The following is a 13,573-nucleotide window of genomic DNA, read 5'->3' as shown; positions in this document are numbered from 1 at the left end:
AAGTCTTGACTCATGAACTGGACTGCTTGTTGCCTCACTTATTCCATGTGTAAAACCTGACAAAAGTAACATTAAAATGCCTGCCTCCAATATGACAGATTCCCTGCCTGAACATGACAAATTACATGGATAAACAATACATCTGAACCGAGTCCTTTTAATCAGCTAGTTGAAAGAATCTCACATAGCGCTGTCAAATCTTATGGTATGCTTTGTTGGGTGCTACAGAAGAAGAATTCACAGCTGAATACTATCACTTTTTCCTTTTTCAATTTTATTTGTGTTCCCTTGAATGCCTCCCATTTACTTCTAATTTAAGTTACAATTTGCATTTCTATGAATGTTCAACATCCTTTCTACTTGCCCTCACACTTATCTTTTGGTTCACCTCTTATTCATTCAAATGTTCCCTTTCAGGAAGAGCTGATTGCACACTTGCTGATAGCAATAGAATTACATTTGCTAATGATCCAAGCTGTTGTGCCCAAACATCGTGTGTGACCAATGTTCATGCAAATAGATATGCAATGCACAGGGGAAAGTGTAATGTCTGCAATTTTCTGTTGTATAATTTACAAATCATAAATGCTAATCACCTGGCAGACACTCCAAGTTACCAGTGTTCCCTGAACACCTCATATGAAGCCAATTGGTTGTTATGAAAGCATAACAGACAGAAACAAGCACATAACATTTAGGTTTGTAAAAGAGAATAGTCATAAGGATGCATTTAGTGAATGGCGTGCATGTAGTTGTGTGTAATAAATGCAAAACACCTGAAGTGGGCCCGGGGACAAAAACAAATGCTAGCCAAGACATTCATTTCTAAATAATGAAATGGAAACTGACCTTGTATTAGTCACTTGCTTTGACAGACAGGAATTGAGTTGCTGGGGAGACCGCTTCATTTATTTTTAGTCTGCCCAAATTTGGCTGCAATTTCACACATGTTGGGAATTTTCTGGTAGTAGTGGGGAGTGCAGCTAAAATTACAGATGTTCCCTAAACACCTCAAGCATTCAGATTTCAGAATTTCTAAAAAAAAACCCAACAACAAATAAATAAAATAAATTACACTAGCGAAACAGTTTTATTATGAGTCTGACATCAGAGTCACTTCTCAGAAATTAAATGGCTGGATAACACATCTGACTTGTTATATTTTTTTTGTTTGGCGAGTGCACATTTTTGCAGCATGTGAGGCTAAAGCAAAAAGGAAGGAAAGTACTAACACATTCCATGTACTGCATAAAATAATAAAACATATGAAAGTATGCATGGTTTGAGGTCTGGGACCCATGAATCTTAAATTCATGCCCCAAAGACCTTGAATCTGAATCTTACTTATATTGTATGAACACTTGCTGTGTTTTGCATGCATTTGATGATTCATTGCACATGCACAGCCAACTGCAACAGGACACTTGTGTGAAACACTTATGAAGTTATCATGCATTACTAATGCAGCCAACTCTCCACACGCATAAAACATTTTCACATTCTTTCTCAAAGTTATTGACAATGAACGTTGATATAGGTCTAGGCTTTTGAATTTATTGAAATGTCAGAACTTTTCCACCTGAAAAAGGTCTGCTGCTTAGTTAATTAGTTAATCATCTATAAATAAATAACTTTTTTTTTAATCAAACCATTTTCTGTCATATTTCTGCAAATTTTTCTCTAACTTTTCACTAGTGATACTTAATGTTCTGCTTGTGGTGAAAAACAAGGCTATTTTAAGTTGCCAGTTTGGGTTTGAAGATATTCTAAAAAGGGCATTTTGACTAGTTTTAATATTTCAAAGACCATAGAATTAAAGTTAGTTCATCATCAAGAAAGAAAAAGAATCTGTAGATTAGTGGAGGGTAAAAATACACATTTGTTCCTTCCGTAGTAATCTCCATCTTCCTTAAACAATTAACTTTCCTTGCGTTACAAAATATTGTAAAACCCTAGTCTCAATGTGACAGAAAGTAGTGCACTTTTTCAGTTTATTTTGAAGCATTCAGTGGTTACACTTTACGGACACCATCTGAAGGTGAAAACACGGCAAAATTAAGATTCTGTCTGAGTTACGATCCCCGTTAGAGGAGAAAGTGGGAAAAGCAGACATTTGCCATTTGTACAAACATGTAACAGCATGTTCTGATTTTGTGTTTGACTTTTAATTAATGAACAAAACTTGGATGCAAATTCCAGAAAAACGTCAAGCAGTCAATACGCAGCAAAAATTAAAAGCAGCTTGAATTCAGACTCTTTCTGTTGCATTCAATAGCCTGTGTTTATGAATTCTTTCACAAATTCAAACAGCATGCCGTGCTCTATATTTCAACAATACATTTCAACAGTTGAAACCCTGCCACCCTATACTTCCTTTGGTATAAATAAGACTACTGTGAGGGCTTGATCTTTTTGTTTTGGTCTCAGATTTACTGTCAGGTTTAGCAATAACTTATTAAATAGTTTTGCTTCTTGGTTTAAGTTTTCTGGCAGCTTTCACCTTAAACAAAAACTCAGTATTAGGTCTTAAACTTTTGAAAAATAAATCCCGGAAAGCAATCCTCTTTGAAGTTATGCTAGTGCCAGAGACTGAGGAAAATTGCTACAACAGAGTGACGAGCGAGCCTTCTGGGACTGTTGAGCAAAGCTGTTGTAATAAAGTTTTCTTACTTCACTAAGGAATGACCTGGCTGGAACTGGAGTGAGGAGTAAAAAACACTTCCACTGTCAGTACATCTGTCAGCCTACACATTAATCCCTTTCATTTATGCACACAATTAACAGTAATTGTTTATAGAAATGCAGCTTCACAAAATATCCTAAATGACTGTGTTACTGTATGCAATAATTTGGCAGATGTTACTATAAGCAATCATTTGACTGGTGTTATTATATGTAATATTTTGGCAGAACTTTTCCTTTTTGGGTGTGTAACCCTGGTCTTCGATGGCTGAGCCATTTTCATCATGCGCCACTGTAACTGACACAGCTGTTTACGGTTATGGAAAAGTAATGTGAGTGGTTCAAAGTGTAATAATCAATCACCAAGCCACTGATGTTTATATGACACTACCCACCTCTCTTACACAAACAGTTTCCTGCACTAATATGAACAAAAATATTTAGATGATCTTGCTTGTTTCTGATCTACGGGTTCTGAAATACTGAAAATGTTCAATATTTCAGAAATTTCAACATCAAAAGTTGGCATTCCCAGAGCACCCTGAGGATGCGAATGAGTTCTTTCTGATCCACCATTTAACCACAATGAACATGAAGGAAGGTAATATGCTTGAATAAGGCTTCAAATGCAGATCGGTTACACTCCAGACTTCAGAACTCCAAAACCAGAACAGTCTGTGGCTTCCATCATCCGCTTTAAATGCAATGCAAATTACTTCACTGTGGTTGGATTTTTCCCCCCCACACAAAGCAAAAGCTTCTTTCAGGGTAAATTTACACACACAGTGGGGATATTTGATAGGAATGAGAACCGCATATGGTCAGTAGTAACTACTATGTGGTGTTTTTGTTCAGAGATGCGCTTGGTAGCTAAATTTGGCTGTTAAATTTTCTGTCATGTTAATCTGTCTTGCTCATCTCATCTCACTTGTGTCCTAGTTAGTCCATTGTTCTGTGGAGAGTGGGTTGGCCAAGAACTACTGGGACAGGTTTAGGGGATTAAACTACTTCAGGTTTTGGGGGTAAATCACAGGTTTGGGTAAATGGTGCCCCTTTAAGGCTTCATGTTGAAAAATGATCAATGACATCTACATCTCAGTAGTCCTCTCAACTGAGACATACCAGTGACACTGACATAAATACTCCAGAAATGACAGCATGTGTGCATATTCGTATGTATATAATGTTATGACATGAATATAATTTTACTAATATGATATGCTGAATCCTTTATTGTTTGTGAAGGAAGTTAACAGTGATTCATATCTATCCCACTGCTGTAGCCTGACATTCACTTGAAACTGAAGTGTGTCTGTCCTTAGCAGAAATGTGTCTACAAAATATTTTGAACAATGCAAATCACTTTTGTTTATTCCACAGCTTTTCCAAGTGGGTGCTACTGAGTGCAACATTAAATTATTTGGGGCTACTGACACTAGGCCAAGGCCAGGAAGATCGTGAAGGACCTCAGCCATCCCAACAACAGACTGCTCTCTCTGTTGAGGTCAGGAAAGCGATTCCGCTCCCTGAAGACCAACACAGAGAGACTGAGGAGGAGCTTCTTCCCGCAGGCGATACGGTCTCTCAATCACACCCCCACACAGTACTGACCCACACATATAGTTCTTACACACACACTGGACATTCTGGACATTGTTTTCACTTCATCACTTAAATCACTTTAAGCATATTTGCACTGCACAAGACATAATGTGGATTGCACAACACTGGACACTATATTCTTCATTTCCAGTTAATACTTGCACAGCTGCTGTTATTGTGTATATATTTATTTATTTATTTATTTATATTTCTTCATACATTCTTATATAGTTCTATACTATGTATTTTGTTTTACAGTTATTTTCAACTTTAATTTATATATTTTATCTTACTCTTTCCCAGTTAAATTTACCCTTCATTCTAATTTGTGTTGTACAGTTATTTCATTTTTAACCTTAATTTATATTTTATTCCTTCCTAGTTAAATTTACCGTTTTTAATTTTTCATATTTAATTCCTATCTTATTCATAGCCTTTTCCTTTTTTTCCCCCTTTAGGTCACGAGCAGTTGTCTAAGCATTTCACTGCATATCGTACCGTGTATGACTGTGTACGTGACAAATAAAATTTGAATTTGATTTGAATTAAAATGAACGCAAACTTGCTTCTAAAATGAGAAAACACTTACAAGTGCTTCTAAATTCTACTTATTTGCAGTGATCGTTTTCCTCATCTTACCAATTAAAGGCATAAACAGAAACTGTGTAATTTTAATTAACTACTAAATCTTCACCTATGTGCACCAAATGTGCATTGGCAAATGGCGAAAATTGAATGAGTAACTGTACTTTATTCATACACATGATTAATAGGGGTGGGGGGGAAATCGATACTGTGTAGTATCGTGATATTTTGTTTGCTAATAATGTATCGATACAGGGACAGCAGAAATCGATATTTTGTTACAAACAATTTTTTCGTGGACTGGAACAAGTTTAAAACTTTTTTATGTAATGTAAAATTATATTTTGTTTTAATTTACTTTCAAATTCTTCAGTTGCTGAATGGGCTGCATAGTTTTCATCAATTGCATAGTTCAGAATAGCTATAATTGTACCAGATGGTTGCATTCAGTTAAGTTGGACTAGACTGTAATACAAACCGTTCAGTTTATAAAACTGACTGAAATGAGAGAAAGATTGAGTGTGAGCCTTTGATATTAGATAAAATGAATATTGATAAAGTTTACCTTTATGTACAGAATTTGAATATCGCAAAATATTTTTAAAAATTGCAATAATATCGTATCGTGCGTTAAGTATTATGATAATATTGTATTGTGAGTTGTATGGTGATTCCCACCTCTAATGATTAAGCCGATAAATCCTACTCATAAAAAAAATTGGGCAAGGCTCCAAATGCTATTTAAATAAACTACTTTTGTAGTATTTTTTAAATAAACAACCATTATTATTACTTACTAAGATGTTATGGTTGCACTATGTTTTACCTTGGAAAGAGGAACTTTAAGAATTAAGGCCTTTTTTCAGATTTCTTTTTCAACTATATGATAATAATGATGCATGCAGCACCTGTATACAGTCATTAACATGATCACACAGACACACATGCTAATCTAGAAATAAAAAGGTCAAACTTAAACATCATACACCAAATCAATATTCATTAACTATCACCAATAGCGTATGTATAGTAATGAAAAATAACAAAGTAATGTAAAGCCTTGTTTCAAATAGTCTACAGCCCGTATTAACAACACCTCTGCATGTACAAAGATGCACCGCTGTTGTTCAAATCAAATGTCTAAATTCTTAACTCCAGCCACATCGCTACAGAACAACAGCAGTGTGTTGTGACTATTAGGGTCACTTCATCAGCTGTCCCTGCGTGACATGAATGCACACTGTGAAATGGCCCGTCTAGACTTGACGTCACATCACTGTCCACACATGTAGACACACACACACACACACACACACACACACACACACACACACACTGGAGGTGCCCTTCCCACCTAATCCTCATACCTGGCACAGTAGCTAATGTGTGTCAGACTGAAGATAAGTACAAAAAAATGATGCAGTTTTGCTGCAGTGTTGTTGTCCACTGAATAAATGAACAGTATCAATCTCTTCATGCTTCCATCCTAGAATTAAAAAGGCACAGTTCTCTCTGGGTATTTATTTATTTAACGCCTGATTATAATTTCTAATTAGTCCTGAGAGGGTAATACAGCATGGCATACTGATGACACTGATTGACTGTGTCACTATTTAAATAAAAAGCTAAGACAGAGCAGAAGATTATTTGGATTTTGTCGCCTCTGAGAGCAGACAGACTCTGCGGTGAGATCACACTTTTGCTCTTTTTCCATGCACATTTATCTTAATTTACAAATAACTTGTTCGGAGGTGGAATCCAAATTATTCAGATTCATCTTCTCCAGGTTAGAGTTAAATCAGGCTTGGATGTGTTTATTTTGTCCTTTCATCCTGTCATACTCTTCTCTCAGCAAAGTTTTGTCAATCCTGCAGAGAAGTGGAAATTACGAAGTTATTTACAAGCTAAATACACTGACTGGCACGACAGACAAGCCTTGTCTGATACGAGCAGGGTGTTTTATCAAGGCCAGACAATGTGTCTAAATCAATAAGGGAAGCTTGACAGGAGTAAAACAAAGTGAGGCATTGTTTTGGGGAGTTTTTTGGTCTTTTTTTCTTGAAAACATCTAACAGCACAACACAGACACAATTTTAAAGATCAGAAGGTATGGTAGGCAGAAGGAAAAGACAAAAATCAGAGTTAAGGATGAAAAGGAGAACAAATTAAAATAAGTCAGTAACAAATGCATGACTCAGACAAACATATCGCCCCGCCTGGTAACATCCATCAGGGCATGCCTTCCCAAAGGTTGATTTGTGTCTTTAGTCTATAGGACATTTTGTAGATATGATAATCTGGTCCAGTGCACTCAAAGCACGGCGATTTAAAAATGCATAACCAGACTTATGCGGCATCTACACAGAATCTACAGCGTGAGCAGCACATTGCCAGGATAGATCGGCTCCAGAGCCCCATGCTACGTGTAGAAAGAGTTCAGACACAGCACTGAACTGTAGGTCACATGCAGTTCACATGCTATAGTTTAATGCTATAGTTAAGTTCGCCAATATGCAGAAGCACCGAAGCCTTGGGAAAAAAAAGTTTATTCGGGTGTCAAGTAAAATACAAGCTAATTATGCTTTAAGTACGGATTTACTGGCTTAGTATAGCTCAATATAACAACATGCTTATGTGCAGTACTCCATAAACAAAGAAAAAATAAAGACAACACTGTGCTGCCTGAAGGCACAGATAGCTTGCATAGGTGGAACGCAAGAGCAGAGTTCACCACGCAAAACAACACACGTACATTATGACCTCTGCCTTCTCTGTAGTGGAGGCTAAGCTAAAGCACAAACAACAGCCCAAACAAATAAGCGTAGCTCATTTGTTTTCTGCATATTTTGATACTATCCCCTGGTGACAATACACAGATCCACCATGTAGGTGGATCTAGTTGTGCATGACCAATGCACAACCATTCCAGTCCTTTTATATTTTTATAGCAAACTCCAAGTACAACACCATATGATCAAAATTACAGGGTCACCTATACATATGCTCCTAGAGGACCTGTTTGGCGATAGAAACCCATGTCATGAAGTTCCCAGTACACAGCTTTTGTGCTGATGTGAATGGCAGAGAAGGTTTTAACTCAGCAGTTACTGGGTCTCAGCAGAGTCTTGGTGACTTTTTCACACAATGCACCTCAGCACTCAGTGAAACTGCACTCTAACTTTACATGGTCGGAGTTATTTGGTTCATAAGCGCTTTTATCTTGCAGTAACACTTATAGTTAATTGTTGAATATCTATGTAGGAAAAGCTTTCACAAACTGACTTGTTGCTGGTTGGTTTCCTTTTGCTGTACCATGCTCGAATTTATGCCAGATCTAGAAATTTTCCTAGAAATTACCCAATGAAGGTGATTGTGCGTGCAAATGTCAGAATCAGCTGCATGGAATATCTTTAACCTGATTGTTGGGGTTTTTTGTGTAATTGTAGGGTCTTTACCTTTCAATATAAAAGGACCACGAGGTGAACGTTGTTGTGATTTGGCACTATAGAAATAAAGAAAAACAAAACTGATGCAAAACATCTCCTGCTGCTTGCTACACGTGACAAAGGACAATTTCTGATAATGTCAAGTTTGTATTCTCCTCATATGTTCACGAGTTCAACTTATGAAAGATTTTGCTGTGTGCCAGAAATGTTGACCTTAACATACTCCCATATACCCGCTTCCAGTTCAGCTGAAACTACCTTTGTCTCCCAGATGTAAAAGGTTGAGCAATAATGAGACTTACAAAACCAAGGAAATGAAGAACAGCACATAAAAAAATAAAATGCTTGAATGCTTGAGCTTTTGTGAGGAAGTTTTATGTGACTTTGTGTCTTTTAAATGGTTTGTGTGCTCTACTCAAACAAACAAATACTGACAAACAGGTCATCTGACCTAGGGCACATACGTCACCTAAATACGCAAAACTAGCTTTACCTTTCTGACTGTTAAGCGTCAGTACCTCACTGATCTTCAATAGGCTTTCCGGTGGCATGGGAAGGAAATACACGGGAAGTGCTTCACATCCTGACACTTCTCAACAAGTCAGGGCTGAGTAAAGAGAACAAGCCACAGAGGCATTGTGTAAAACAAGGGTTTCGGGGTCAGGAACACTGATGTCTGTGCGTCACATCTTGTATCATTTTTCTGCATCATTGATGCAGTGCAAAATAACATAAAACTAAAGCAGGCATGTTTGCTTGTTTTAAAGCCATAGGGAAAGGGGAGGAATAAAAGAATACTGACAGAAGTGGGAAGTGTTGAGTAAGTTTCAAACTGTGCAGAACAAGCCTGCCATAATCAGAAGACACTCTGAGGGTCTCTGCATGAAAACTGACCAGTGGAAAATTATGCAAGAACACAAACTCTTCCAATTATATATTTGCGTCATATACAACTGGAAGAAAAGGTGGATGCCTGTGCAGGGAAAACATAATGGCTGCAAATCAACACCTTTTCTCACACACAATATCCAATATCCTCAAAAAAAAAAAGAAAAAAAAAAAGAAGAAGAAGAAGAAGAAAGAAAAAAAGAAAAGAAAAGGTAGTTAGTAGAGGCATCAAAACATGTGCTTGTTTTCACCGTCTCCAATACATCCATATCGGATGGCAACATAAATCACTCAACTGCCTGTGCTCTGTGTATTTACAAGGAAAGGAGCAGGGGAGTAAGTGTTCAGGCAGGAGGGCTAAGAGAAAGAGAGAACAGATTTCATCACGCTTTTCTGTGGTGGCAGCCTATACTAACGTCTCTAAATCAAGTGTGTCATCCGTGGGACCAGTGTTTTTCCAACCACAATCATGTTACCACTGTTACCACCAGACTGGCTTTGACCCAATCCAGAAAAACCTCTTTTGGGGGGGAATAAAACAAAAAACAAAACCCCTAATGCGTTCTGTCCAAATTTGGTAGCTCCCTCGTTGGTGGTCTCCCCCCAGTGCCTCTTTTTGCATTTGTGTGAGTGTGTGTGCTTCATCTTTTCAGACGCCTAAGTTGGGTGATCCTTGAAAATATGCACTGCACCTGTCATGCACAGGAAACTGAAATTACAAAACAATCTATTCCTTTTATTTCTCAAGGCTCTCTTTAAGGACTTCGATTGCATTAGCTCCGTTTATTTATCCCATCCTCCACCTCAGGTTTCCTCATCTCAACTTAATAGCTTCCTCGAGGGTTGTACATTTCCAGGAATAATACGGTGCACGTTGTTCAGCATTGGAAATTTAAAACACACCAAAAAACAAACACACTAACACATCTGACGTCTATACACACACACGCCTGTGTCTGAAAGATGTCATGCTACAGGACACAAAAAGAAAGATTTTTCCCCATTCTTGATGTTTGTGCCCGCTTGTGTAAATTTCAATTGAAGAGATGGGGTGAATACAGATTAAAGACAGACAAACCATTAAAGTATATATCTAACAGGTCACATATGGACTTTTGTATACCTGTGCAACATATGAGTGTTTTGTAATCGAGGAACAAAATATTCCAATGATGTCATTGGAAAAAGAAGCTGGTCATAGTTTGGTGGGTAAACAGATCATAAAGTACGGATTTCAAAAAAGAAAACATTCATTATGGCACAATAACCGTTGCCTACTTTATATTGTAAGGTAAAGACCCTACAGTAATACAAAGAAAACAGAAAATCCCAATAATCACATGATGCAGTTACTGTTACAGGGGCCAGTTAACCTGTTAATGTCTACGATGGCCCACAGCATTTCATTGCTGGGTCACTCCGTTTCATCTAATACAGACGTTACAAACTTGAATTCCTGCATTTACTTCTTACCTCCAAGTTCTTTTACATTCAAGATGGCATTTGGAAACGGTACTGCTTTGATGCTGAAACCTGAGAGGAAAGAAAACAATGAAAATCCATCATTGCAATCACCTAAAAAAAAAAAAAAAAAAAATTGTACTTCCCTCCGTGTCAGTGTGTGTGTGTCCAGCACATGCTAGGAGTGATGAGAGTCAGCTTTTAGGAATGCTGGCTCCATTTACTTTTCAATAGTGAGAAAGTGGATTTTTTTTTTCTTTAAAGAAAGAAAGAAAAAAAAGGAAAGAAAAAGAAATCAATTTTATCATTAGGTTTCCCCGGGATATTTGGTGTACCTTTTCCAAACCAGCTGGTGAACACACACAGGACTGACAACATATTTGTGTTATAAACATGAAAGAAAAACACTTTGTGTGGTCCAGTTTTAGAAAAACAGAAAAACAAGAAGAGCTAAACAGAAAAGTGTTTTGTTCTATGTTGGGGTTAGCGGAGGATACAACTAAGTACTATCGTGTATTATGTGGTTTGTTTATGCGGCTGCGTACGGGAAATAGTGGAGAAACCCACTAAAGGGCAAATTTAATGTTGCTCAAATTATGCTAACTTGTCTTGGTGGGAATTCATTTCCTGACAACATTTACAAATAGGAGGAGAGATTTGAAAGCAGATTATGATTTTACAAGCATCTAAATTAATCACTATGTACATTACAACAGTGCACAATTATAAAGCAGGAAGTAAGAATATTAGCAGGAGAGTTCCCCCTTTATTGGCCTTCCTGTTCTTCCCTCTGTACATTTGGCAGATGGACAGTGCTGACAGCTAAATCTGCTTTCAGAGATGAACACTAATTTTCTAATTTATCTATTAAGGCTTATAATAATAACTTTTTTATAATAACAGAATAATCTAATACTCATCAGCAGGCGCAGAGAGCTATTCACTCACCTAACACACCCCCTGACACAGAAAAATGCAAACTAACTGTTACAGGCAGCACATTTGGGAATTACGTTATATTTAGCTTCTCCTGGAAAAAGAGTAAATCTAAAGTGGGACTTCTGCAACAGCTCAACACTGCTGCTGTCAAAGCCCGCGAAGGAGACAGGAATGTCAGGGTTCTTGAGGGATTGCATATATGGAAAGCAGAGTGCTGACTACCACAAGAATGATGTGCAAACCCTGAAAACTCCTTCTATTCTGGACATAACACCAGCCTGCCACTTGATTGAAGAAGAAAAAAAAAAAAAGTATTGGCAGGTGACATCCTGACATCTATTCTGGCACAAACACTGGGACTGGAAAAAGTCCTTCCTCTATTGGAAAACTAATACCTGGATAGTACTATCTATCTGTTTCAAGAACATGATGTCCTTCAGATTCGAATCACAAAGGACTAAAAAGGAGAAAGATTGCAAGAACACATGTGAGCGAAGGGAGATAAGCATGCACCCTCTGCTGTTGTACCTAATTTTTTATGCCTTCTTTTCCACTGATCCATGTCTTATAACCACATACCTGTTGTAGGAACTATGCCATCGGTGCTCTCACTACAGAGGCGTGAGAGCAAGCTGGTCTTTCCAGCACCTGTCAGGCCAATGCACACCACATCATACTCTGGTCTCGGCGGTGGGGGTCCTTTACAGCACAGTGCCCGAAAACACTAAAACAAAGCATACAAAGCAATGAATGCATTGGAAGACAATTCTACGCGACGGGGGGGGGGGGAGATAGGGAATTGGAGGGAGGACCGCTATAATTCTGCATTTGCAATCAAAACAATTCTTAGGATAAATTCTTGCCTCCATAACTCTGCATGACAACTCTCACAGGCATTTCTGTCTTCATACGGAAAAACAAAAATTCACACCTCGTGAAAAAACAGGCTGAGTATAGGATACACGTGCAGCTGATGTACAAGGAGCAAAAAGTATACAAATGATTGAGCAGAAAGCTTAATAAAAAAAAAGAATGCACCATGACAAAGAATGATACTACCATGATTTCTACATGTACGAACGATCTAATTTAATCATGCCACATAGAGAAAATGTCATTGACAAACTATATTCAATCAGGGGGTTAGATGCATGCATCCAAGTGCTGGTCCAACACGTTTTTGTCTGCATGTAAACCTTGTCTGATTGGGCCCTTATGGCAGCCAGAGGCAGACCTGTCACTCCATGAATCACGGCCTGGGACTGAGGGCCTGCTGTGAGACATTAAGGGGCAAATGCAGTGTGAACCGTGAATGAGAACTTTAAACTTGTGTGGGGAGATCAGTATCCAAAACTAAAAAGAGATCTCTTTTATTAGCAAGACAGGAACCAGTCTGGACATGGCAGGACAGACGCACACACACACGCACGCACACACACACGCACGCACGCACGCACGCGCGCGCGCACACACACACACACACACACAGTCTCCTACCCATCTACGATATCACATTTCAAGTACAAGAACATCAACACAAGATTTCCTACTGCTCATGTCAAAGGACGACCCTCCTCAACACACTGTTGCTGCGCTCAGAGACTTTAACAAGAAGTAAAAACATGCGCAAGTCTACATGAACTGCTGCACATCTGTGTGCACGCTGTCCAGGTGTGCCATCAGAAAAAGAATACCTCGGTGGGCAGAAGCAGTTAAACTAATGAGAGGATAAACAAATATTCATCATCAGTTTTCAAGTAGGTCTGTATGTTTGTATACTCCGGCTTTAAGTCGTTGTAAAATACTTTTTATCTCAAGTTAAAAGAATCAAATGAACATCCAATAAAAGAGCAATTTTACAAGATGCATCCATTGCCACTTTTAAATTGGAGGAGAACAAAACAAAGTGCTTCAGCCTCAGTTCATCTACAGAGCCCAAGACATCAATGACTACTGGGGTCAGTTTTCAG

General features: G+C 38.1%; 1 protein-coding gene across 1 annotated transcript in view; it reads right to left on the bottom strand.

Moving 5' to 3' along the window:
- The window catches only part of LOC309719034 (ADP-ribosylation factor-like protein 15), a 90,926-nt gene that overhangs the window by 50,247 nt on the left and 27,106 nt on the right, over nt 1-13,573 (bottom strand). The window contains 2 exon segments of the mRNA XM_082554799.1: nt 10,677-10,736; nt 12,183-12,327. Coding sequence (XP_082410925.1) covers nt 10,677-10,736; nt 12,183-12,327 — 205 coding nt within the window.

The sequence above is a fragment of the Aulonocara stuartgranti genome (assembly GCF_965226115.1).
Source record: "Aulonocara stuartgranti genome assembly, chromosome: 12".
In the NCBI taxonomy this organism is placed as follows: Eukaryota; Metazoa; Chordata; class Actinopteri; order Cichliformes; family Cichlidae; genus Aulonocara; species Aulonocara stuartgranti.
The sequence above is the reverse complement of the archived record's forward strand: the minus strand, read 5'-3'. Positions and strand labels throughout refer to the sequence as shown.